The 24845-nt window shown below is 45.6% G+C and overlaps 1 protein-coding gene across 2 annotated transcripts in view; it reads right to left on the bottom strand.

Annotated features, from left to right (window-relative positions):
- The window catches only part of Sdk1 (sidekick cell adhesion molecule 1), an 893409-nt gene that overhangs the window by 142976 nt on the left and 725588 nt on the right, over positions 1-24845 (bottom strand). Inside the window, exons 18-22 of one of the 2 annotated variants that reach the window (XM_058582451.1) lie at positions 20998-21113; positions 18861-19053; positions 12514-12612; positions 6065-6256; positions 3124-3245 (exon numbers count right to left, since the gene is read on the bottom strand). In XM_058582451.1, the coding sequence (XP_058438434.1) occupies positions 3124-3245; positions 6065-6256; positions 12514-12612; positions 18861-19053; positions 20998-21113 (722 nt within the window). Of the gene's footprint in view, positions 1-3123; positions 3246-6064; positions 6257-12513; positions 12613-18706; positions 18808-18860; positions 19054-20997; positions 21114-24845 lie in introns of those variants that run through there. The other variant, XM_058582452.1, reaches the window with a different exon arrangement.

The raw sequence follows: 24845 nt of genomic DNA, 5'->3' as shown, positions 1-24845 counted from the left end.
AAGGTTAAGAGCCTTTAAACCAGGAGATTGTCCAAGTAGATCCAAAGCAAGCAGAAGAGTCCTTAAAAGAAGAAGAGTGCCAGAGACGAGGCTGAAGGAGGGGAGAATCAAAGTCTGAGACTCAACTCATTGTAACAGACTCTGAAAATTGGGGAGGGACCATGAGGCACAGAATACAGTGGCCTGTGGCAGCTGGATGGCCTAGCTAACAGATCCTCATAAACAGGATCTCAGTGCTGCAACTACAGGGAAATGGCACTCTGCCAACATCTTCATGAGTTTGAAAGTGAACTCCTCCCCAGAGCCTCTAGAAGAGACCCTGCCCTGGGGATGCCTTGAGTTTGGCCCATGAAACCCGTGTTGAACTTCTGACCTATAAAACTATGATACATTTGTGTTGCATAAGGCAATAAGTGTTTGTTAATTTGTGAGAGCAGTGATATAAAATGAATACCCAATCCAAATGTGCCCCCAACTAAAAGGCTAGCTAAGTAGATAATCCCCAGTGCATGCCCTCTGGGGAGACCTGTCCATGGAAGTACAGGAAGTATCGAGGGAGCCATCTACATGGATAACCAGTGAGCTTCAGGATGCTGTCACACGAGGAGTGTGAAGTTCAAGATGCTGCCTTCCATGTAGGAAAGTGAGATATGAATATATGAATTTGCTTATGTTGCTGGGGGAAAAAAGAGATTAATTCCAAACCTAATACACATAGCTATCTATGGGAGAGACAGGAAACAGGGTGAAGGGGGGGACTAAGGTGAACATAAATTTCTCTGAATGTGACTTTTTAAAAAACAGTTTTGACTTTGAGATCATGAATGAATTACATGCTCCAAAATAAATTTAAAATTTTTCTAATAATATTCCTAAAGAAAATAATTTGGTTTTTTCCTTTTTATTGGTTCTTTTAAGCAAAATAATTTTTAAAGAAATTGGTCATTAAAAATTGAAGCACAAAAATGAAATACATGAAACGAATTCACTTATTCTCTATTAAGCTGGTGGTTACACAGTCAAAAAAAAGAAAGAGTTACACAGCATGACTTTAGAACTCAATGTTTTGACTGTATATGCATGGTAAAATGTATCTTAGAGACAAACACTCAAATTGCATTTGATAGTTACACTACTGAAATCACCATTTTGAAACTCTTAATATAATAGTCACATAGAATAAATATTTATGTATGGGTTTCTAAAAAACACAATTTTAGCATAAGAAAAATGATATTTAATATATAAATTCAGGAATAATAATCTTAAAAACTGGAATGAGAATATTGATATGTATTCATCATTAAAAAAATTTTGTAGTTGTAGATGGACACAACTCCTTCATTTTATTTGTTTACTTTTTTCATGTGGTTCTGAGACTCGAACGCAGTGCCCCTCACATGCTAGGCAAGCTCTCTGCCACTGAGCTACACCCCAGCCCATGTATTCATCATATTTTTAAAAATATCATTTCCTCTTTCTGTCCACTGGAAAGGTCTAGAACCAATGACCAACTGATAGCAATAATCACCCATCCCTCTGGTGCCAGGTTATGGTCCTTTAAGACTCCTCTACACTAAATGAAACCAAGGCCTATCAGATGGAGGGATGGCTCCACCTGAGCTTGGGGCAGGAAGGTACAAGCTGGGCCTGAGCGGCCTCAGAAAGCAAAGTAATCACCAAAAATAGGTGGCTTCCAGTAAGGGGGCCCAGGACAAGAAAGACTGCCCAGGCTAAAGATGGATGAATTTGGGGCTCAAAAAAGAATAATGACAGCAGGCGGCTGCAACATACTGAATATATAAAACCCTATAGCCCTATACTTCCATAATAAAACTCAGGGAAAGAGATAGCAGGCAAAAAAAAAAAAAAAGAGGGAAAGAAAAATCTTAACATTAAAAGTAACAGGGATAATTGGTAATTAAAGGAAAAGATATCAAGGTTCTTCTACATTTTCTTCTAAGATTTCCAAAGTTAACTTCCATTATTTTGGTTTTCATCCACTGGGGATTGATTTTCTTGATTAGATGTGATGCAGGGACATATTGTTACATTTCTAAGTAAATAAATGTTCCAGCATCATTTATGGATTGATCCCATGTACATGGTTCACACTTTGAGGATCCTAGGTAGGTTTTCAGAAACGTCTGCTTGATGAAACTTGTTAAGATGTGGATGGACTCCGTCCTGATTTATGGCCAGTTTCCAGGAGTGACAGCCTTACCATCACCCAGTGCCAGTGCAGGCATTAAAGCCACTAGGGTTTCACTGCAGACAATCACCGCTCGGAAACTTTACTGCTCTCGTAATCTGGCTCTTTATCTTTTTTCTCCTGCTTTTATTAGAACACAGAAGTGGCAGACTGTGGTATTCACCCCTGTTGGTGGGTCCTGTCCAAGTACATCCCTCTCACAGACACCCTAGTCCTGCAGTACCGCTGTGGGCCTTGGCATCAGAACCCGAGTCTTTCCCACGGCTCACTCTAGGATCCCGTGTGATCTGTGCCCACTCTCACCATTCACTTCGCACCTCTGTGTGCTGCCTCCTGCTGCCCTCCAAACCCAACCTGGGAGTTCCTTCCTGAGAACCAGAGGTCCTTCCACCCAAGAGAGAACATTTCCCTGTTACAACAGAAACCTCATCAGTTTTTGCTTATTGCTAAATCCTCCATGCCTAAAATAGTGCTTGGAGATAGAACATGCTCCAGAAATACTGTTGAATGAATGCATATTCTTTGACAGACAAGTTGTGCTAAACAGTCAATCCCATCAGTATATTTGGTAGCTGATTGTGATGCAGAAGTTTAAAAATAAATCAGTCAACTGGGTTTTCAAATTTGGGGTACCTATTTTGAAACAACTTGAATTTGAACTCTTATTCTCACTCTTTTGATCACCCAGTAAGTAGGACCCTGTCTTCCCTGGTCTTGGCACATCCTGTCCCCAGCATCTGAGTTGGTTCTATCCTCCCCTTCTCCTCCTCTAAGCACAATCACATCAATTGTCCCTATGTCCTTGCTGCTGCTATTGGGTTGTCCTGCAAGCATCATTCAACCGTCCCTCAAGGACAGATCCCTATGATACTTTCTGGAAACTTCAGCTTCTGGTTTTATGAGACACATACCTGCCCCTCCACAATCCATCTGGAGATGGATGTCTTCCCATCGTAGCCTGGCCGGAACTGCAGAGTAGCTGAGCGAGGGCTGATATTGGAAATGACCAGGTTGGACGGTGCCCCAGGAAGGTCTAGAGATGAATGAGAGAGGGAGGTGGGGTTAAATTCTGTCAAGACTTAGGCAGGTATCATGTCAGTTTTGTGCCAGTTTCTATACCAAGAAAGAGTTGTTTTTCAAAACAATGAAAGTAAAAAGTAGCAGAACTTCCTCCAGGATAGAATTGAGCCTGTCATCTACCAGGCTCCAGGCTACCTGAAGTGGCCCTAGGAGGCACATGTCTCATTTCTTTCTGAACAGACATGGTAGTTAATTAATAAGTACTTGTTGAATGAGCAAAGGGTGAATGAATGTAATTCCTCCCATCTGCTAAAACCACTAAGTGTTGTGTCCAGCTTTCTTTCATCATTCCCATGATGCCCTGGGAAGGAGGGTCAGGGAGGCCAGGGACAAGGATGGCTTCTAGGTAGAATGACATGGCAGGTGTTCAGGTCTTAGGCTTAGGCTTCTTGGGTCTGGTTTCCAAGACAACCAAATGCAGGTGACAGTGCAGAACTCTTTCCACTTTGCCTGTATTCCGTTGCTTTGGCAACGAGACAAGGTGGAAGGTGGGTGTGCGCAGAAGGAGGCTGCCATCATCTGAGCCTCCCCATGGCTCATGCTGTCTCGCAGACTAGACACCCTTGGGTGGGATGCTCCCCAAAGAACCTTTCCAGCTCACGAGTGCAATACTGTGTGTTCAGATGAGAGATCTGATGATTTATATAATAATTTCGTATTATTTGTTAGGTGATGCACAATACCCTAGAGAAAGATAATGGGATAAAATGAAAAAAAGAAGATTTCAATTCAAGCCAGCTTTCTACCTGCAGTGTTCCTAAGGAGTGACTTCCTAACATGCATTGCTGGGGCATTTAAAGGCACTTTCCAGGGACAATAAAACCACTTGGTCATCAGTTCAATATTGGCACACGCGGGGTCTCTAGGATCTCAAGGGTCCTTCTGCATCTAGTTTAATGAATTTGAAGCAGAAAATGTTTAAACTGGAGGACAAGAGACTCTTTTCGTTATATTCCTCAGCTCTCAGTCACTAATGGATATGAACCTCAAGAAGGGCAAACAGAACACAGCTCCCCAGAAGGGTCTGTCCTCACAGCATGCTGCCCACAGCTGATTCCTGTGGTATGCCGCAGGATGGCTCTCCAGCTGTAGGTGACCTGTCCTGCAAACACAGAACAGCAGCCCCCACTCCCTTCACCCTTGACTAACAGGCCTGATCTATTTGCCCCCAGATCGCCCCACTGCAGGTCCAGGTGTGGCATGGACACAGTAATGCTGGATGCAGAGGGCATCTGGAGGTCAGTGAGCCCAGTCTCCTGCCCTGGATAGACAGTGTCCAAGCCATCCCAAAAAAACCCTGGTAACTCATGCACGGGTGTACTTCCCATGCTGCCCTCCGTCGGTGTGTGCAGCCCTTATAACAAATTAAACAGTGCCACATCATCACCAGTGTTCTGAGAGTACTAATGACATTTCAAATATGTGCTTTGGGAACTGGCTTAAGACACTTTAAATATGTGTTATGGGAACTGACTACTTGTGTAAGATAAATGAAGAGATGAAAAAGAATCTTTCTGTAGGTCAAAGACTTAAAACAAGGCTGAACTGCCTCAGAGCAGCGGTTCTTGAGTGGCATTCGGCTGCAGCAGCTTCGCCTGAGTACTGATGACCTCAGAGTCATTGCAGATCAGACCCTGGGGGCAACTCTGCTGCAGGACGGGCCTATGGATTTTGCACAGAAGCAGTGTGAGGGCCACGACTGGATGGGCAGAAAGACGTGCCCCTGTGTTCCCTGCTGGGGGTGGCTCAGTCCAAGGGAGCGCTCTTCCAGCAAGGGCCAGGGAGGGCAGAGTGTCTTGTGGCAAAGAACCACAGAGAACCTTATGACTAAGTGGCACCAGAGTGGCACCATGGGGGAGGTATGGGACAGCAAACGGTGGTTCACAGGAGGACTTTCACCGTCTTTGTTTTATGTGTCATGTATTTTCTTCCAATCACGAATGCCACCCTCCCAGGAGAATAGTTGGGTCATGAAGCCTGAACTGAAAGTGAGGCAAGTATGGGGACAGGTGTGGCTTCCCGTAGGTCTTTCAGACTTTACACATGAGGCAGTCATGTTTCTCTCAAATACGGCAAGCTGACATCTTTTAAATGGCAAGAGACTTATAGCTTTAATTAAAGAATTGCTCTGACCTCCCCGTGACATTTTCTCACATTCACATGTATTTCTGATTCTCTGCAAAAACACCTTTATTTTAAATGTAAACTTTACAATTGGAGAAAAAAAGAAATGGGTAGCAATTTTCTAAAGCTGGAATGAGTGTGTGGAACATTTAGGAAGATAGCCTGAATTTCAAAAGGACAGGTCTGAGTCTGGCGGCACTGGAGCGCCAGCTGGACGAGGGCAGCTTGCCAAGCACACCCCTAGCTCCGGCCCCTGCCCTCTGCCCCCTGCCTTCTGCCCCCTGCCCCTGGCCCATTCTTCCCACTGTCTCCTGCTCCTTTTTCTTGTTGAAACCCTCAGTTTGTACTTCTTGTAAAGTGAGTAAAGCTCTATGCTTCCTACTCTAAATGGCAACCTCTCCTTCCCCCTTAACACATTCCCACTCGCAGGAGAGACAAGGACAAGCCCCATCAGATAAGCTAGAGAGCGAGGCTGAAGGCAGCCGATGCCTGCTTAACCTCCTGCCCAGAGTGGTCCAGCAGGAGGCTGACACTCTGCCCTGTTCAAGGCATTCAGTGGGTTCTGCAAGGAAATGCCATTGACCTTGAGGGTCAGGAATCTGTACAGGAAAGATTAGAGCAGGAAGGGTGCTCAGGGATCTTACCGACCTGGGGGCACTCCAGAAGAGATGGTGGATGAGGTGGCCAGGCCCACCCCTGCTGCAGTCAAGGCTGCCACATCAATGGTGTAGGTGGTGAGGGAGGACAGTCCTTTGATTTTATATTCGTGTGTTGTGCTATTGAGGGTGTGCGTGAGCCGAGAGTTGTTCTTTCCATACACCTCCCAGGAAATCTGATAGCCTGAAAGGACAAACAGGAGTTGAGTTGTGACCCCCACCAGCCTGAGGACTGAGACGGATGCCATGCCATTATCTTGGCAGATCTGGGACAGCTGAGGCAAGGAGGAAGTTCAGCTAGATCTGCCAAGGTCACGGTGGGATTCATGGCCCTGCCCAAATGGAAATGAAGCAGGGCTCCTGCCTCTGTTCCCCACGGAAGTTCGCCATACCCCTTCTTTCACTGCAGTGGCAGTGTTTCCCCAACACAGTGAGCCTCAGGAACCTGGTTTGTAGACAAAGAGTGGTGGATGATTATCATCAGCTGCTTGCTCCGCATAGCTCCTCTTGTCTAGTTATGTGTGGTGCATTCCGCCAATATTTCCATTTTAAGAAGCTACTATTTTCGTGATATTGTGCTCTAAACCAATGGCTTGCTCTTGGGTTGCATCTGGTTTCTGGAATCCCTTCTACCTTTTCCTTTTTTAGATGATTGACAGACCACTCTTCCAGTTTGCAAAGTGCTATCCCTGGAAAAGTTCCTTTTTACCTGAGAGTGTGAGTTTTGCTTCTAGCTTTCCTTCTTCCCTTTTTGGATATTCTGTTTTCTTAGCAAAATTTAATTTCCCCCTATACTCTCTTCGGTCCTGCGGGGCCTCATGATCACAATTTATCCAACTCTCACAACTTGAGGCTTGGAGAAAAAGAGATCTGACTAGTGCCTGAGTCACCTTCCTCAGAGGGGTAGAGAACGCTTAATGTGTCTTTTAAATAAAGAGGGAGACCGTGATGGAAAGAGCTCTTGGGTCCAAGATACAGGAAAATTGCTGAAAGCACTTGCTCCCCCTTCTCCTCAGTCAATAAGCTCGGGGATGCTAAAGCACCAGGATGCATCCTGACTTCCTTCTCTTTCTGATGAAAGTAATAAATAAAGCTGGAAAGTTGCATTTGTAGGTGAACAAGAATTTAGAGGAAAGCATCTTGGGACTTTAATATTTTAGAAAACAAAAAAAGAAAAAAAGACTAATGTCAAAACCAGCTCCCTGCTCACTGTCCCTGTAGTTCTCATGCAATCTGGCAAGCTCAGTGTGTAGGCCCAGACACTTTCAAGCTGGGTGGTTCATCCAGGAACAGCAAAAGAACAAAGGTTCCAGAGGGGTGCTGGCCACAGTGCCACAGGGCCACCAGAATACCTGGAATTACACTGGCCAGTGGCTGGGTGGGTCTTTGCTCCAGACATGTAGACCCCTAGGCCACCTTCCTCTGTGCAGGTTCCCACTACCTCTTGGAACCAGTCCCCTTTTCCTCTGCACAGTGCTGGCTTGCTGACTCCTGGCCACTGCCTCCTCCCAACTCCCCAGGGTTGGGTCTCAGGCTCTCCCTCCTAACCTGCTGCCCAGCCAGCTCATCTGTACAGACCAGCACTAAGATCACTAGGCTCCTCATTAGTTCTTTCTTTTTGGCTAATTTGAAATTTTGGAAATAATTATACAATTAATAAAACAAAAACCTTCAGGATAATGAATACTAACAATATCAAACAGAGTGTGCACAAGGTCCCTGGGAACATCCTAAGTACTCCTCATGTAACCCACATAGCACACCTCTGACACTGGAAAGCTGCCATCCTCATTTTACAAAGGGGAAATGGTACAGGGAGCTTCAGGAACTTGCTAGAAACCAAGAGGCACTTCTAGGTCCAGGCTTCTCCTCAGCATGACAATGTCCTGCCACCCATGCCAACTTCTCCATAGTGTCTGAAGAATGTGTCTCCATAGGTCAGACACATGACCTGACCTTGAGCTCATCAGGTCAACGTGGAGCTGAGACACAGCCATCCCAGCCTCTTTAGTAAGAACATCATTGTTGGGATTTATTAGAATCAAAACTGATAATATGGTATGTTCAAATTGTTATGGATATGAACAAAAACCAAATGAACAACTAAGGAGCCTGCTCTGCTTAGCAAGGCCCTAGAAAAACATCATCAGGGAGAAAGGCCAGCCCGGACCTCACAATGAAGAGCAGCACAAGACACAGCAGCACAGGACACAGCAAGCCCACAGACAGACAGGGCAGTGAGCACGTGACAGCTGAGGATGCCCTCCCACTTGTGTGCAGCTTTGGGGATGTACTGGGTGGACCCAGTCGCTCTGGCCAGAGACTGTTTCATCTGGCTCTAGTGCCCCTGTATGAAAGGAGAGGGGAGGGGCACCAGGAGCCGGGCCGGAGCCTCCAGCTTGCGTCCACCTGCTCCAAAAGGCTGCCTAACTGAGACTAACGACCAGAGGAGCTTCAGAAATAATTTTCTGTTGATCTGAAGTAAATTCTCTACAAGACAGCAGTGCATCCAATCACAAACTGTCTGTCTGCATCCCGGCCCTCATAAATCAGAGTGTACAGAGGGAGGAGTGGAAGACACTGAAATTTACAATAAGAGTCCGATGGGCAATTTACTCGGGTGGGTGCTTGGCTGCCCCTGCTCAGCGTTTCCCTTTCATTCTGGCCCCAAATTAAAACTGAGGCACAGGGGGGCCTGATGTGGCTGGGCTGATAAAGCAGGATTTCCAATGGGCCCCAACCATACAGCGTGCAGGGCACAGGACCAAGCCATCAGCGAGGGGCCCATGCTCCTCCCTGCAGAGGCCTTCAGCATCAGCTGCCCTGAGGGCCAGGTCTTGGGGAGGCGCGTGGGCTCTGGGGGCCTCGGTGGCCTGCAAATACAGCTTTTCTTTTGCTATACTTGATAAAATACCTCCAGTACACAGAGACCTCCATGGTGCTGCTGGAATGTTCCATGGGAGAGTCTATGTGGGGTGCCACTGAGAGCCACACTGAGGGTAGGTGTCACAGAGAGGTGAGGGGGCGATTTTCCAGTGACACAGCCATCCACCTCACCCTTGGGAACCTTCTCCTCTATAGTACTGCTCAGACAGAGCATGGGCACCCATTGCAGTTTCTGAGGATGGGGTGTGCTTTATAGTGTGGGCAGAAACAGAAACACAGGCCACGTGCAGCGAGGTGGGAACAACATGGCCCCCTGAGAAGAGGGACAGAGTCTGTGGCAGCAGCCCAGGCAGTGGTGAGAGGCAGGCTGGCAGACTCCTACTTGGAAGAGCCCAAGCCTTCCGAAGGTCAAGTTCCACAATAAACCATAGGCGTTTGCTTGTAACTACAGGTATTTGTTTAAATAAAATACGAAAATGAGTTCATTAAGCCCTATTAGCTGGCAAGAACAGCTGATCATAAATTGGAAGTATTGGCACCCACACTTGGCTATGCAACTTGGGGAACTCAACCTACTCCACCTGCTATTCCCCCTCAGGCTTTAAAGTGAGAATGGAGACTGCACTGAGATCAGAGGGACAGGGCAGGCTACGCCCATGTCTGTGACAGGGACACCCTTCTGAGACAAGATGTCTACCCAGGAGTCTCATCCAGAGTTCTGGAACACGGCAGACTGCCTTGAAATGCCAACCGGGCAGAGAGGAATTGCCAGTCTCTCTCCCTTGGTAGCCTGCTTCTCAACTGGTGGCAAGCATGGCTTTGTTCAGTGCCAGGGTTACCCTGAGAGGTGCCCATACAAGGCCAGACTGAAGCTGTCTGGACCTGCACGCAGCCCTGCCAAGCCATGCACACCCCGCCCCACTCCCCGGAGTGATTTTCCATCCTTTTGTGGCATAAAGCAATGCTAACCAGTGGGCTCCTGCTCTCCATCGTGTCCTGCCTATCCCCACCATGTTGACTTCCTTCCACGCCAGGAGACAGGAGGGCTTTCTTAGTCTGTACACTCAGTGCCTGCAGTCCTGTGCCCGAGAAGACCTCATCCCAACAGACAGGGGTTTGAAGTCCAGTTGGGACAGTGCTACTTCCCAGTCCTGGACTGAGGCACCCCGAGTGGGTTTTAAAACATCGGCTTCTTGAAGGCAGGCCAGAGGATATGTTCACTTCATTAAAATGTCTGAGGTGGCATTAACTTCAGGGCCTGTGAGTGATCAGCACAGCCACCCTGTGAAGGGTTCGATGGACACAGTTGCTCACGGAGCACATACCTAAGGGCAGTGGCAGGCAGACGCCGGTTCTGCTGCTGGAAGGAGACTGGAGTTAGGGTGGGGACAGTTCCTGGACTGGCCACTGGGGTGCTGAACTCTTTGCAGTGAACTCCCAGGGCAGTGACCTTTGCTGCGGTGACACACAGGGTGTCTGACACCTGTTCCTACCACATGCCAGATGGAGTTCAGCGTCCCAAGGAGAGTGTGGCCCTCCTCTGTACACCCTATCCTCTCATAGCAGAGTTTCTGGCTGTTGCTGTGATATGGCATGAAACAACACTGTGAAGGAGGAAGTCAAAAAGTAGCAGGAAAATCCAGGAAGCCCAGTTACATGAGCCCACGGCTCAAGAAGCAGGACAGCACCAGTAGGGGCACACAGCCCACTGCGAGCACCTGTGGCCAGCGAGGGAGGAAGAGGGTACTCTTCTCTTGATGTGCATCATTTTAAATGGCTGTTAAGCTGTCAGCACACAGGCCCTGATGTCATCTGGCCCTACTGAGCAGGCCTGCCAGGAACATCCTTGGCCGAGGGCTTTGAGAGACATGCAGGAGGCTGTGGACAGGGGAGAGAGGGTTCCCCCATGGGGCAGGGGCACAGTTCACCTCTGGGTCCACATTTGATGATGCAGAGGAGAGAATGGATGCCGGTCCTGGTGCTGGCTGGGCCACTGTAGGTCACGTGACCATGGGAGTCACTGCCCTAGCTCAATGTTCCTATCAAATGGATGGGTGCAGGCTGTGCCTCTGTAGTGGTAGAGGCTGTGCCTCCTGCAGCTTTGAGGTGCCTGGGCAACAGGGTGCCCCGGGTGGTCACTGTTGTCGTCCAGGATGCTGGTGGCAGGAGGAAAGGATCACAGCCCGGTGGCAGTGACAGGCCACCTGTGCTCATCTGTAGGCTGCAGGTTCCTTGTGCAGGTTTTCAGACACAGTGGACAGCAGGTATTTGCTCCAGGAACCACAGGGAGCTAAAGTTCCCTGGGTCTGAGAATGTGACCACTGTCATGTTGTGAACAGCTCAGGCTCCAGACTGACATGTGTGCTGACAAATGACTCACTCAGAGCTGGGACCACCTGGACCCTAAGGGCCCGACTGCAAAATACCTAGGAGAAGCCTTTGATGGGATATGCCATGCTATTGGCAAAGTCCCTAGTGAGTACTGACATATGTACTTAGTGTGTGTGTGGCCAAGCAATAAGAATATGAAGTGGCTTGCTTAAAATTCCAAAAAAATATTTTGGAAGAGAAAAGGGCTGCTCACTCGTGGCTAAGCGGCTCAGGGCCAGCTGGTGGGCCACCCCCTCAGTACAACTTGCCTCAGTTAGTCCTCAATAGCTCTGGGGGGTGACATGGTCCACAGTTGACACAGGGCCTGGGAGGTCAGCTGCAGTGCCCACAGTGGAAGAGAGGCCTCCCAACTTCATCCGAGGCTAAAGCCTCTGCTGGTTTCATCAAACCAAGATTTCTTTCTTTTCAAACTGAGATTTAAATTGAGCTTTAACCTGAACAATTTTCAGAAACCTCTTCTATAAAATAATCACTGAAAGTCCTACAAAAGGTGAGCTGCTTCCCAGAGGCACCTCACACCACAGGAGGGGAGTCTCACTGAGAGGCAGCCATGTGCGCCCAGGCCTCCTGGACACAACTCAGAAGCCCTTTCAGGCTAACAGGTAAGGCGATCTCCTCGTTCTTAGGTTTCTCGCAGTGGGGAGGGCCTGGAAGGGGGGATTTGGATTCAGGTGACCTCAGCTTTCTTCTGGCCTTGCCACTCATGGCAGTGGGGTGAGAGCCAGGACCTGGCAGGCAAGCATCATGGTCACTGCCTAACTGGCTGCATGTTGGGAACCTGCTGCAGACAGCAGGCTTTCAAAGAACACTTGCCGAATGACGGAAAGGTCCCCTACCCTCTGGCCAGAATATCAACCTTTGCCTTACCACAATACTAAGTAAATATCTCATAAAATGACCAATTCCTATTTAATCAAAGAGACTTTTAAGGCTTTTGACTATAAGGAGAACAAATCCCCAAACTGCCCACACAGTAAAATGACTCACACCTTTGAGTGGCCCTGGCCCAGGGGCTGTGACTGCCACATGGCTAGACAGACATTTCTATTATTCTGAGAGGGCCGTGATGGGCGCCCACTCTCCACTTCTCTGTCGGGGACCGTCACCACCTCTTTGTGTAGGGCATGCTTGTTGTTTCCTCTTGTGGGACTCAGGAACAAGTACCTGTAATGATGCCGTTTTTCTCCAGGGGCTCCTGCCAGCTGACCTTGAGAGATGTGTCTAGAATCTCCGTGAAGCTCAGATGTCCCACAGCTCCTGGTCCTACCAATTAAAAATAGAGGCACCTGTCAACATGAGAGCCCAGTTCTCTTTTAATCATATTTGGCTGGAAGATTCCAACTATGAGTAGGAAGAAGTGAGTAATGGCCAGCAGAAATCTGTAGGAAACATCAGGAAAAGTACACAAGGTTCAAGGGAAACAAGTTTAAAGTTGTCCTAGGTATCACTGCATGAATTATTTTGCCCACTCTACCCCAGCCACATAGAGAACTGAAGCAATGGGCAGCAGGAGATTTATACATAAATCATGCTCGGTCTTTCTCCTTGATCTAATCTAAGGTAGAATAATCAGGTGGGCTATATTCTAAACAGATCACTCTCATGGAGTGTCCCTTGATGGACAGACATTTGCAGCCATGTGTCTGGCTTATGTGGGGCTATGGGTCCTTTCAGAAGCTAGAACAGGGATGTCTTAGCCCACACTAGGACTAGCCCACACCTGGCCCACAGGCAATGCATGCCAGACTGATCCAGAATTCCGGACTCCAAGACCCCTCTCCTGAGGGATTCCAGAGGGGCAGACAGGTGCAAGAGAAAGTGCCAGCAAAAAAATGGTTCCTTTCTAGGAATTTCTTTGCACTCTAGCCTTTCTGCTAAGGGAGTGTGGAACAGCAGAGACAAGGTTAACCTGGAGGTAAAGCTGGGTTTGAGACCTGGCTGCACTGTGCACTATCTCTGCAATTCAACTCTCAAAGCCTTGGTTTGCTCATCTGTGAAATGGGAAAATAAAAATAATTCTACAATGTAATGTGAGAATAAAATTTAATAAAGTCCAATTCTGCCTTGACACTGAGGAACTCCTCGGTGAACATTAACTGCTATCATTATTAATTATTGGAAGGACCATCCTATCACCAGAGGATATTGTCCAAAGATTAGATTTCTGCCAGTGGAGAATAGACTTGAGAAGCCACAACATGAGTTACCAACCCAAGCCCAGGCCCTGCACAGTGAAACAACCCACTCAAGGACACAGTCATGAAGCACAGTCCAGCACGTGGGTGGGTAGATCTGCTTGCTATCCAGGACAGCAGGGCAGGGAACGGGGAGGCTGCAGGCTAGACAGCAGCTCTCTGGGCAGTGCACCTCAGTTTACAGCCCTTTGCAGCTCCTGCAGCCCCCCTGGTGGGCTCAGCCCAACCTGCCTGGTGGTCAGAAGGTAGAAGAGGACACTATAGCCCAGGGGTGACATTCTTGCTGATGCTGGGCACTCCCAATTTAACTTGGTCTCTTGACAGTGTCAGTGGCTATTTGGGGCCTGGGGTATAGGCAGATGGCAATGAAAATGTTTAGGAGGTGGCTTTTAAGGTGGGAAGATGGGCTACACAGTCCAGCAGGCCCAGTGCTAAGTGGCACCTCCCAGATATCCCTCTGTCCACGGTTTACAGCAAATGCACCTGGTTTGCTCAGATCTGCTCTGAGTCCTGCCACCCTTCTGAGCCCGCTGTCCTCTGACAGTGCTCCCATGCCGACCCCTCTCAGCCCAATTCAGGAGAGATGCAAATGAAGAAGTCCTAAAGAGAGGGTGGGAAGAAAGGGTGGTTCGAAGGCAGAATTGGAGACAGAAGAAGAAAAGAAGAAGCTTGGAGGTGAGAAAGGACACTGCTGGTGTGTGCACATCAGGTGAGCACCTGCTCTTCTCCTATTGACGGTGCTGTGCCATCCAGCTCTCATGAACCTGACGGGCAGGACTGCACTGAGATCCTTTTAGTGGTAAAAAATGCAATTTTTTTTTCAAACTTAAATATGAACACATGAAGTCTAGGGTGCGGCTTGTCCTGCAGGAGAGGAGGGTTGGCAGGATCCTTGCAGACATGCCTCTCCCTGCAGTCCTTGTTCTGGTTCCCACCAGCCTTTCCTGCACAGGGACAGATTTTTAGGTGAATTCAATACCTAGTTCCCAACCGGTATGCTGACAAAGCCTTCTAACACAACTTGTGACTTTTAAAAAATGGTAACAGCCTTGGAAACCACATTCACCTGCAAAAGACTTTAGGATGAGCTCAGGCACTCTGACAAACGCAGCTTCCTCGCTTGGAAGATGGTAAAATAGAATGGCTGTCAGGACCGCCTCATCACCCTGCAACCATGAGCCCCCAGAAAAATATTCTGACAGGTTTTTGAACTGTCTTGTTCTTTTTCGATCGATGGAGTAGCAAAGAAAGCTTTTTGCTCCTTTTATATTCTCAGTGTATCTGCTTCCTGGATTTCTGCCCAAAAATGCTGACCTCCAGCTCTGCTGGAACCAGCTGGCAATGTCTGGGCATAGATTTATACTGTTTCTCTTTACTGTCCCCCCTCCTCCAACAAGTTCAAGTTCCCTTGGAGCTTTAGGAAAGAAGGCCTGCTGCAGGTGGAGCTAAATGCAGCTGCCTGGGAGCCAGGGCCAAGGCCATTGCCAGGGACCACACACACAGAGGCTTCTCCCAAAGGCTGTGCTCCCTAAGCCAACTTTGTCCCACCTTCGACTTCACATTGACAAGGATGCTGCATCCTTCTAAATAGGTTAAATAGGCTCCCTGCCTATAAAATAGTTCCAATTAGAAAATTCTAAAAGGATGACCTTACTTCTTATTTTCTCTGATGGAGAGTACATAATATTTATGGCTGAAAAGCAGATGCCACAGCAAAATAGACATGTTTTAAAAGTACTCATTGAACACTTTGCCAGGGCCACCAAGTCTTGACAAATTCAAAAGAACTAAAATCAGATCATGTGTGTTTTCTGGCCATAATGGAGTCAGATTGGAAATCAACAGCAGTAAGACCACAGGAAAATCTCCAAACACGTGTTAAATAGCATATTTCCAAATAACCATAGGTCAAACAGGGGGTCTCAAAGGAAATAAATACATAGAATTGAGTGGAAATGAAAGCATGCATATTGAAATATGTATAGTGCAGCTAAAACTGTACTGCGAGTAAAATGTATAGTACTAAAATGTTTACACTGGAAATAAAGAAAGGCCTCAAATCAATAACTCAAGTTCCTATTCTCAAGAAATTTGAAAAGGAGAAAAAAATCCAAACTAAGCAGAGGGAAGGAAATAATAAATAGCAGAAATCAATGACACTGAAAATAGGAAACAATACAAAAATCAACAAGAAACTGATTCTTTCTTAAAATATCAGCAAAATTGATGACCCTCTAGGAAGAATGATAAAGTTTAAAAAGAAGACACAGGTAACCAATATCAGGAACAAAATAGAGAACATCTCTACGGCTCCTGTAGCCTTTGAAAAGATAATAAGGGCAGAGCTGGGGTTGTAGCTCAGTAATAGAGCACTCTCCTTGCATGTGTGAGGCACTGGGTTCGATCCTCAGCACCACATAAAAACAAAATAAAGGGGTTGTGTCCAACTACAAATAAAAAAGTGTTTTAAAAAAAACTTCTTATTAAAAAATTTTAAAAAAGAAAAGATAATAAGGGAGTTTTACAAACAATTTCACATTCAGAGATCCAAACTCTTAGAAGAATGATTCCTTGAAAACCACAAACTATTAAAACACAACTGAGGTGAAACAAACAACCCGAATTGTCCTATAACCATTAAGCACATTGAATTTATTATTAAAACTTCTCTCCAAGAGAAATTTCCAAGCCCAGAGGGTTCCAATGAAAATTTCTACCAAACTTTTGAAGAAGTATCAACATGAATTTGACACAATTTCTTCCAGGAGATGAGAGAAGGGAATGCTTCCAATACCAAAACCAGACAAAAGACAGTCCCCCCAAAAGAAAACCACAGACCAATATCTCATGCAATTAGATGTTAAAGTCCTCCACAAAATATCAGCCAAGTGACTCCAACAGCAGATAAAAAGAATTATACACTGTGAGCAGGTGGGGTTTATTCCAAGTACACATGGCTGATTCAACACTACAGAATCAATCAGTGTAATCCAACAGATCAACAGAGTAAGAAGAAAAATCGCATGATTGTATCAACTGATGCAGTAAAAGCATGTGATAAAAAATCAAATATCTATTTGAGACAAAAACTCTCAACAAATTGAGAATATAACAGCGGGGGACAGCCTCAACTTGACAAAGAACATCTACAAGAACTACCCTGCATAACAGTGAGAGACTTTTCCTTTGGAGATGGAGAACAGGCAAGAGTGCCTGCTCTTATCACCCCCACTCAAGGTAGACTAGAAATTCTAGATACTACAAATAAGGCAAGAGAAGAAACAGAAGACATGGATTATAAAGGAGGAAAGGGAGGAAGGTGGTGTGGTACTGAAGAGGCACCTCAAGGATCTCTGTGGTTTCAGGACCATTCAGGTTCTTGAATGTGGTGGTGGATAAACAAACCTACACTTGATAAAATGTGTAGAACTAAACATACACATTTACACAGATGAGAACCAAAAACCTGGAGAAATCTAAATCAAGCCATTGAATGCAACCAACATTAAAATCCTGGATGTGATGCTACATTATAGTTTTGCAAACGTCAGCAATGGGAGAAACTGGGCAAAGGGTACATGGCCATCTCATTAGTGATTCTTACAACCTCATGGGAATCTATAACTCTCTCAATAAAAGTTCATTTAAACACAAAACAGAGAGCAGATCAAAGATGTAGTGTAAGACCATCCAGGATCAATTGATGGTAACAGCAGAGTTGCTTTAGATCTTTTTTTAGGGGGAAGTCAAGTCAATGGTCTCAGAAGGTCAAGACACTCATGTTCTAATCTTCCTGATATAGACCTTGTGTCAATGGCAAGGTGGCTGCACTATGGTGGATGGCTGAAACCAGACTGCTCAAGGTCTGGGAGGGCATAGAGGACAGAAGGTAAAAGCAATAGTTTATAAGGAAAGGAAATAAGAAGCCAACTGGAAAAGTCCATGGGGCAGCAAGGCCACAGAGTTGCCTGTCCAGGAAGAGGGAGACCTGAGCATGTGTGGGCTGAAGAGGTGCCATGAGAAGTGACGGGGCAGAGAAGAGCCGATGATCCTGGGAGATGGGGGAAGAACCAGGGTGGGAGAAGGGTGGCGTCCCAGGGGGCACAGGCAGCTGGTCTTGGGTAGCCTTGATGTCTGCAGTGTCACCTGCTAGAGTCAGAGCAGAGGTGAGTTCAGGAAACTGAGCCATCACCAGAGACCAGCCAAGACCTGAGAGAGGTGCAGTGTGGCCCTGGATGACCGAAAAACACACCTCCCCTAGGTTAACTCTCCTTATGAAAGAAATCATGGCAGAAATTTTAAAAATGCAGAAAAATTCAAAGGAAATGTAAAAACAAAATATCCATAGTCATTCCACATGCAGACACTGACTCAAAATTATGTACAAATGTACCTTGGAAAAATCTGGATAGTTTTATAGACTATTTTTTTTTCTTCACTTAACATTATACTATGACCATTCTACCTCAAAAATTTTGATCTTTATGGTTTGGGTTTTTAAAAAAAAATACGTATTTATTTATTTTTTTAGTTGTACATGGACACAATACTTTTATTTTATTTATTTTTATGTGTTGCTGAGGATTGAACTCAATGCCTCACACATGCTAGGCAAGTGCTCTACCACTGAGCCACAACTGCTTTTTGTTTTCTTAATAACTATAAATTTATTATATAGTCAGTTCATAATTTTTTTCCAATCCTCTCCACTTGGGACATTTGCTTGCTTTTCTTTTTTCTTGTTCTTCCAGTTGCAAATTACTGTAACATGTCTCCTTGGACACAAGGTATTGTTCTGTCTGTGATGATTATCTCAGGATAACTTCACCAGCCAGTGTCTTCCTATCCCACGGGTTGGTTTGGGAGCAGAGGAGGAGCTGAATGGAATCCAACAGTGGAGATAATGCAAAGCCAAAGTCAAGGAGCTCAAAAGAGCTGGGTGAACACCTCAGGGCAGAGTCAGAAGTAGAATGGGCTGGAGAACATGAATGGCAGTCAAGGAAGGTGAGTGGACTAGAAATTTAAATCTTGGTGATGAGCTAGCTCATCATGACTTAAGGAGTAGAAACGGGACAGGGCTAGTCCCCCATCTCTGTCCCCGAGCTCCTTCCTCATTCCTTGGACCACCTTCCCTGAAGCACTATCAGCTGTCAGCGACTTACCTTCCCCAGATGAGCAGCCTGCAGGCCCTCTGGGAACACGGGGCTTCTTCATGCCTGTCTCTGCCCTGGCCCAGTGCTGGAAACAGCAGCCACATCTGTCGTCAACTGACTCTGGGAGACAGGCCTAGGGAGACGCATGGAGAGGAATACTCACTGTCCTCATGCGTCCACACGAGCTGAGGTGTGCTTGGAGGCCCATCGCCCGGGGTGGTGAAACACAGGACCGACGTGAAGTAGGCAGTGAACTTCTTCAAGTTTGTTATGTACCCATGGTGGATTCCATGGAAGTCTGGGGCAATGGTGACCACAGCGGCTGCCTCAGGGACATCTGCTGGCCATGCGAGAAGCTGGAGTGAATGGGTTAAAAGAAGTCCTCTTAATTGAATTCCCTCACTCCAGACTACCAGAATTTTATTTTGCAATTGGTAGGATAAGCTCAGTCACCATTAAATAAGCCCATAAATCTTACACATTATAACCTCATTTCAAAAAGAATGAATTTCAAAGACCTCAAAATTATTGCCTACAAATGTACATATACACGCACATATTTCATACACATATATAAGTAAAATAACTAACTCATGGAATAATGGATGTTCCCTCAAACCTTCACTGAAAGAACATGTCGATTTTTTAAAATCAACAAGTAAGAAATAAAATGACATCATTTTTAAATTCAAAGTAAGGAATAAAATGACATCATTTTTAAATTCAACTGTATCCATCTAAGGAGACAAACACATATATCTCTCCAGATAGGTGTCTACTATGATTCAAGAAGTTTAATAGAAACAACCTTAATTATTTATAATTGATATCACACTGGTTTCCTGAAAGAGATTTGAGGAGATTGGTCAAAATTATTTTATTTTTTACTTTGTGTTTTGGGGACTGAACGCAGGGCCTTCTCGTGCCAAATAGGTGCTCTTCCACTGAGCTCTACTCCCAGACCCTGGTTAAAATTTTAAAGCAATGGAGTAGATGCACACATTCCATGGAAAGTAGCTTCATGCTGTGGCAACATTATGTAGTGTGAGTTTTAATTCCTTTGACACCAAACATCTCTAGGACTAATTAGTTCTGAGAGCTGGCGTGCTGCAGGACACACAGCGCTTCCAAGCAGATCAAACTGACAACTGAGCCGTCAAATAAGCGCGGTAGTCTTGCGATCAGACCTGGCAGGAGAGGCAGGGGGGCCGAAGCATCTGGGTTGAGCCGTACGATTTTCTTTCAAAAAAGCTTCTGACTTTAGATACTTCTGAGGAAAAGGGAAACACAGGGCAAACTTCCAGCCACGGAGGTTTCTACCCTCCTCGCAGACAAACAAGTGTTTTAGTTAGCTGAACTGAAATCTGAGGAAAAATACAACAATGCGTACCTGGGGAGTGACCTCCTCTGAAATTGAAATGACCACAGATTCAAGCACAGAGGACAGAGCCCCTTCTTGACTCCTGAGTCTGCCAGGATAGAAGATTATATGGGGTATGTGAAAGGCAGGCAGGCTCCCAAATCCAACCAGGAGAAGGTGACTCAAGAGGAAGATGAACCCTGTTCTTGGGTTGTTTGTTTTGGTTCTGATTTGTTGTTACTGGGGATTGAACCCAGGAGCACTAAGCTATATTCCCAGCCTTTTTTATTTGGAGACAGGGCCTCACTAAGTTGCTGAGGCTGGCCTCAAATTTTCAATCCTCCCATCTCAGCCTCCCTAGTCACTGGGATTACAGGTGTGTGCCATTGTGCCTGGTTTGAGTCATACTTTTGGAAATTGCATTTGAGCCAATCTATGAAGATAATAGATTCCGGTAACTAAGGACAACAGAAGTTGGATGGTGGGAATTTATCTGTGTCTCTAATTCAGTTTGGTCAAGTATCCTGTCTCACTTCTTTAAGCAGAACTCCCTGAAGCAGGGAGCAGGAGGAAGAAGCCTCCTTATCCAGGAGGAGACTGTGGCTCTTGCACAGCATGCTGTGCTCTGAGTGTGCATTTGCCAGCAGCCTCCCTTCCAGGAAGAGTGGCAGGGACACATGCTGACTCCAATCAACCCTGACACATCTCCCAAAGCCATTGAAAATGAATGCCTTTCTCCTAAGACTCTGCTCTTTTATGTATGAGGCCATCTCCTTGCTGACTGATCATTTGAGTTCTGAGCCAGGAGAGCTGATGATAAGACCTTGGATAAATGGTGACCCTACCAAGGTCAAGATGCTCTGTATTTCATGCACGGGGTTTTCCCTGATCATCACAGACCACGAGAGCCACCCAGAGGCTCCAGACTGACGCCCGGTACCTTGTATCCCTGGTTGATGCCGTTGATAAACTGCTGCGGGGGTGGGTTCCACAGGAACTGCACAGTGGTGGAGTTCACCGCTTCCGCCTGCACGTTCTGTGGGGGCGCGGTCGGCACTGTTCCAAGGTGGTCATTGGAGACAGCAAAACAAATGGCAGAAGGCACAGTGGAGAGGAGAGATGAAAAAGAAACCCTTAGCCGCCACTCACGACTCACAGGCAATTACAGGACGGAGACCGGGAAGTGTGAGGGATGTTTCTGGAAGCTGAGAGTGGCATCACAAAGAGGGGGAATTGGGCTATTTCTCATTTTCTATTGGGAAATTCCTTAAGGCATAGGCAGAAAACTGGACCAGATCATCTTCTCATTCCACATGAGAGCCTTTCCCACAGATTCAAGATGGACAGCAAGCGAGCCTTTCTCTAATTCCTTTTCTCAGTTGCCCGATAGTTGAGACGGAGGCGAGGTGTCATCTAGAAACCCCCCACCATTACCTACCTCTGTGTTCAAGCTCAATTATTCTTTCTTTTTTTTTTTTTCAATTATTCTTTCTATACAAAAAGCAAGCAAGCAAAACAAAAACACTGCCACTTCCTGTACGCTTTGGTTGTTGATACATTTGGAAGCAAAACTTCCCTGGGTCAACCTCAACAACTACTTTGGGCTTTCCCACGGTTTCTTTCCTTCACTGAACAGCTACAGGATCCACTGATGCACCTTTGAGGGCTGTGCGTCCTGGCCTAGTGCTCCTGGAATGGCGAGTGGGGAGAAACGTGCCTCCACTCTGGAAGGGATGGAAGCTTCATTTGGTCTAGACTGAAAGAAAGGCTCAAGCTGGGAGGGGGCCGACCTGGAGAATGGCACTCTTGCTGGGGAACAGTGAGACCAGCATGGCATTAGGAAGGCGCCTGTGAGGTGGGAAGTAGCGAGCGGAGCCAGGCAGGGCATAGGGCGATAGGAGTGAGGACGTGGCCGGTCCCCTTGGGGTTGACTAACACACCCTGCACAGTGGCTGGCCATGCGTATGGTGGGGAATGGGGGATTGAAAGCTTTGTAGAAAGGGCAGTGGTGCGACAGGACTGGCTTTCCCAGGAGGGCAACCCCTGTAGCCTGCAGAGAGCAGCCACTGGCTGGACCATCAGACCTTCTGCAGGACAGCAGGATGGTCCTGGCTCTTCAGGTCCGTGTTCCAAAAGTGAGGCACAGAAGACCAAAGGATCCTTTGACTTCCAGGAGACAATGCCAGGGTCTCCTGCCCCACAACACATGGTCCTGTTAAAAATCACTGCACTTCCCATGGCTCTCACATCATCAGGCAGAGATGGGAAACATGAGCATCACCAAGCCAAGTTGTGCTGTCGTTCCACCTGCTGCTGACCTTGGCCATATCATCCCCTCATCTTTCCCTCCACAACTCACCAAGGAAACTGTCTGACCTCCCTCTCAGCACCCATGTGAAACTGTGGATTAAAAATGGCACAAGGGGCTGGGGATGTGGCTCAAGCGGTAGCGCGCTCGCCTGTCATGCGTGCGGCCCGGGTTCGATCCTCAGCACCACATACAAACAAAGATGTTGTGTCCACCGAGAACTAAAAAAAAAAAAAAAAAAAAAAAATGGCACAAGGACAGCTATGCCTGGAATGTAGTTCAAATTACAAGAAAATATGGGGCTCCCCAAGGAGTCTGCCTCCTGTCCCCCAATGACCACTGTGCAGTTGGGTGAGGAAAACAAGCTGGCGTCCTCTACAGACTACTGCTGTAGGCTGGAGTGGGCTTCTTGACAGTATAGAGTCCTTGGGAGCCACAGAAACACACATAGGATGCTTTACATACACAGAAACAAAGATGCAAATTCTCAGTGTTTCCCTGGAGAATTTCACCAAACATTTGGGGAATAATTTAATTAGTTCTCAAGCATTACTCTGATAGCAAAATCAGAATAAAAGAACATTTAAAAAAAGAAAATTATAGACTAATATCCCTCCTGAACACAAGTTCAAAAAGTCCTCAACAAAATGTTAGAAAATAAAATTCAGCAGTGTATAAAAATCATAATCTAGCCTGATCAAGTGGGATTTATCTTATAACTGCAAGGCTGGTCCAGCATTTGAGTATTAATCAAAGCAAAATGCCATATTGATAAAATAAAGAACAAACACTGTCATCTTAATGGGTTTAGAAGAACATTTAATAAATTATAACATCCAGTGAGGATGTTTTTTAAAAAATCCACCTCTCAGCAAAGGAGAAATTTAAAGGAAGTTCATAAACTTGATAAAGTGTATCTACAAAGCACCTACAACTGATGTCTCATTTAAGATGAGAGGCTGAGAGCTGACTCTAAGATCAAGGTTGAGAAAAAAGACACCTTTCTCTTCATTCCTATTCTGGAAACCCAAATCAGGACAGTAATGCACGAAGAAGTGAAAGGCACACTGATATAAAAGCCAGGGAAGCCGCTCTTTATTCACAGAGCATATGATTGTCTATGTGGAAAATTCCCAAGAGTGAACACAATTAAAGCTTCTAGAACTAAGTGAGGTTAGAACGTTCACAGGACACAAGATCAAAATACAGAAATCAATTATATCTCCAAACACAGGCAAGATACAACTGGACACTGAAATTTTTAAAAAATCAGTGCTGCTTAAGGTAGAAATAAAAAGATAAAATAGACACAAACACTGTACAAGGTTTATACTGTGAAAACTAGGAAACCTGATCAAAGAAAGCAAGGACCTAGGTAATGCAGTCACAGCATATCAACAGGATGGAAGACAATGGAGGAGAGGGGACCATCTGATCTCCACAGGGAACTAATCCCAAAGTCACAGCTGGATACTTCTTAGAAATTGAAAAGGTGATTTTAAAATTTATATAGAAAGGCAAAGTAATTAGAATAGCCAAAACAATTTTGGAAAAAAAAATGGACAAACTTTAATACTTAAAGACTAACTGTGAATCTACTAATTAAAACAGAGTGATACTGGAAAATGGATGGACACAATGATTAATGACCTAGAACAGAATCCAAAAATTACTCACACATATATCAACTGGTTTTCAAAAAAATCACAAAGATAATCTTTCCAACAAATGATGATGAAGAAATTAGATATCAGTATGCAAAAAAAAAAAAAAAAAGAAAAGAAAAAGAAAAAAGAGAAAGAAAAATCTAAATCTATACCTCACACCATCAATAAAAACTAACTCAAATGGATCACAGGGGTAAGCACAAGCCTATAATTATAAAACTTCCAGGAAAAAAATAGTTGTGACATTGGGTAAGGCAAAATTTCTCGGGTACAGCACCAAGGACACAATCCACAAAAGAAAAGATAAGTTTGATTTCATCAAAATAGAAAACTTCTTTTCTATGATAAACATCTGCTAAGAAAATGAAAAGATGGCCAGGGACTGGGAGGCAGTGTCTGCAGTGTCATCTGATATCTGATAAAAGACTGTTACTCAAAATACATCAGGAACTTTCAAAATCCATTGACAAGAAAACCAAAAACTCAAAATGTGGATAAAGGAATCAAATAATTACCTCATCAAAGAAAATATGTTGGAAAATAAGCAGGTGAAAAGACCCTCAGCATTGGTGGCCACAGGGAAATTAGAACCAGGATATGACACCACCTTTAACTGATGAAAGGGCTAAAATAGAACAAAGAACAATAACATTCAAATGCTAGTGAAGATATGAGGCAAATGACACACTCAGTAGCTGGGAACAAAGAGGTACAGCCAGGCAGAACAGGTTGCAGTTTCTTAGAAAGCTAAACGTGTAGTAGCCACAGAACCCAGCCATCCTGCTCCTAGGAATCTGTGCAAAAGTGAACACT

The sequence above is a fragment of the Marmota monax genome, unplaced genomic scaffold (genome assembly GCF_021218885.2).
Source record: "Marmota monax isolate L192 unplaced genomic scaffold, Marmota_monax_Labrador192_F-V1.1 WCK01_AAM20220418_F8-fsc00148, whole genome shotgun sequence".
Classification (NCBI taxonomy): domain Eukaryota; kingdom Metazoa; phylum Chordata; class Mammalia; order Rodentia; family Sciuridae; genus Marmota; species Marmota monax.
This window is presented reverse-complemented; position numbering and strand designations above follow the sequence as displayed.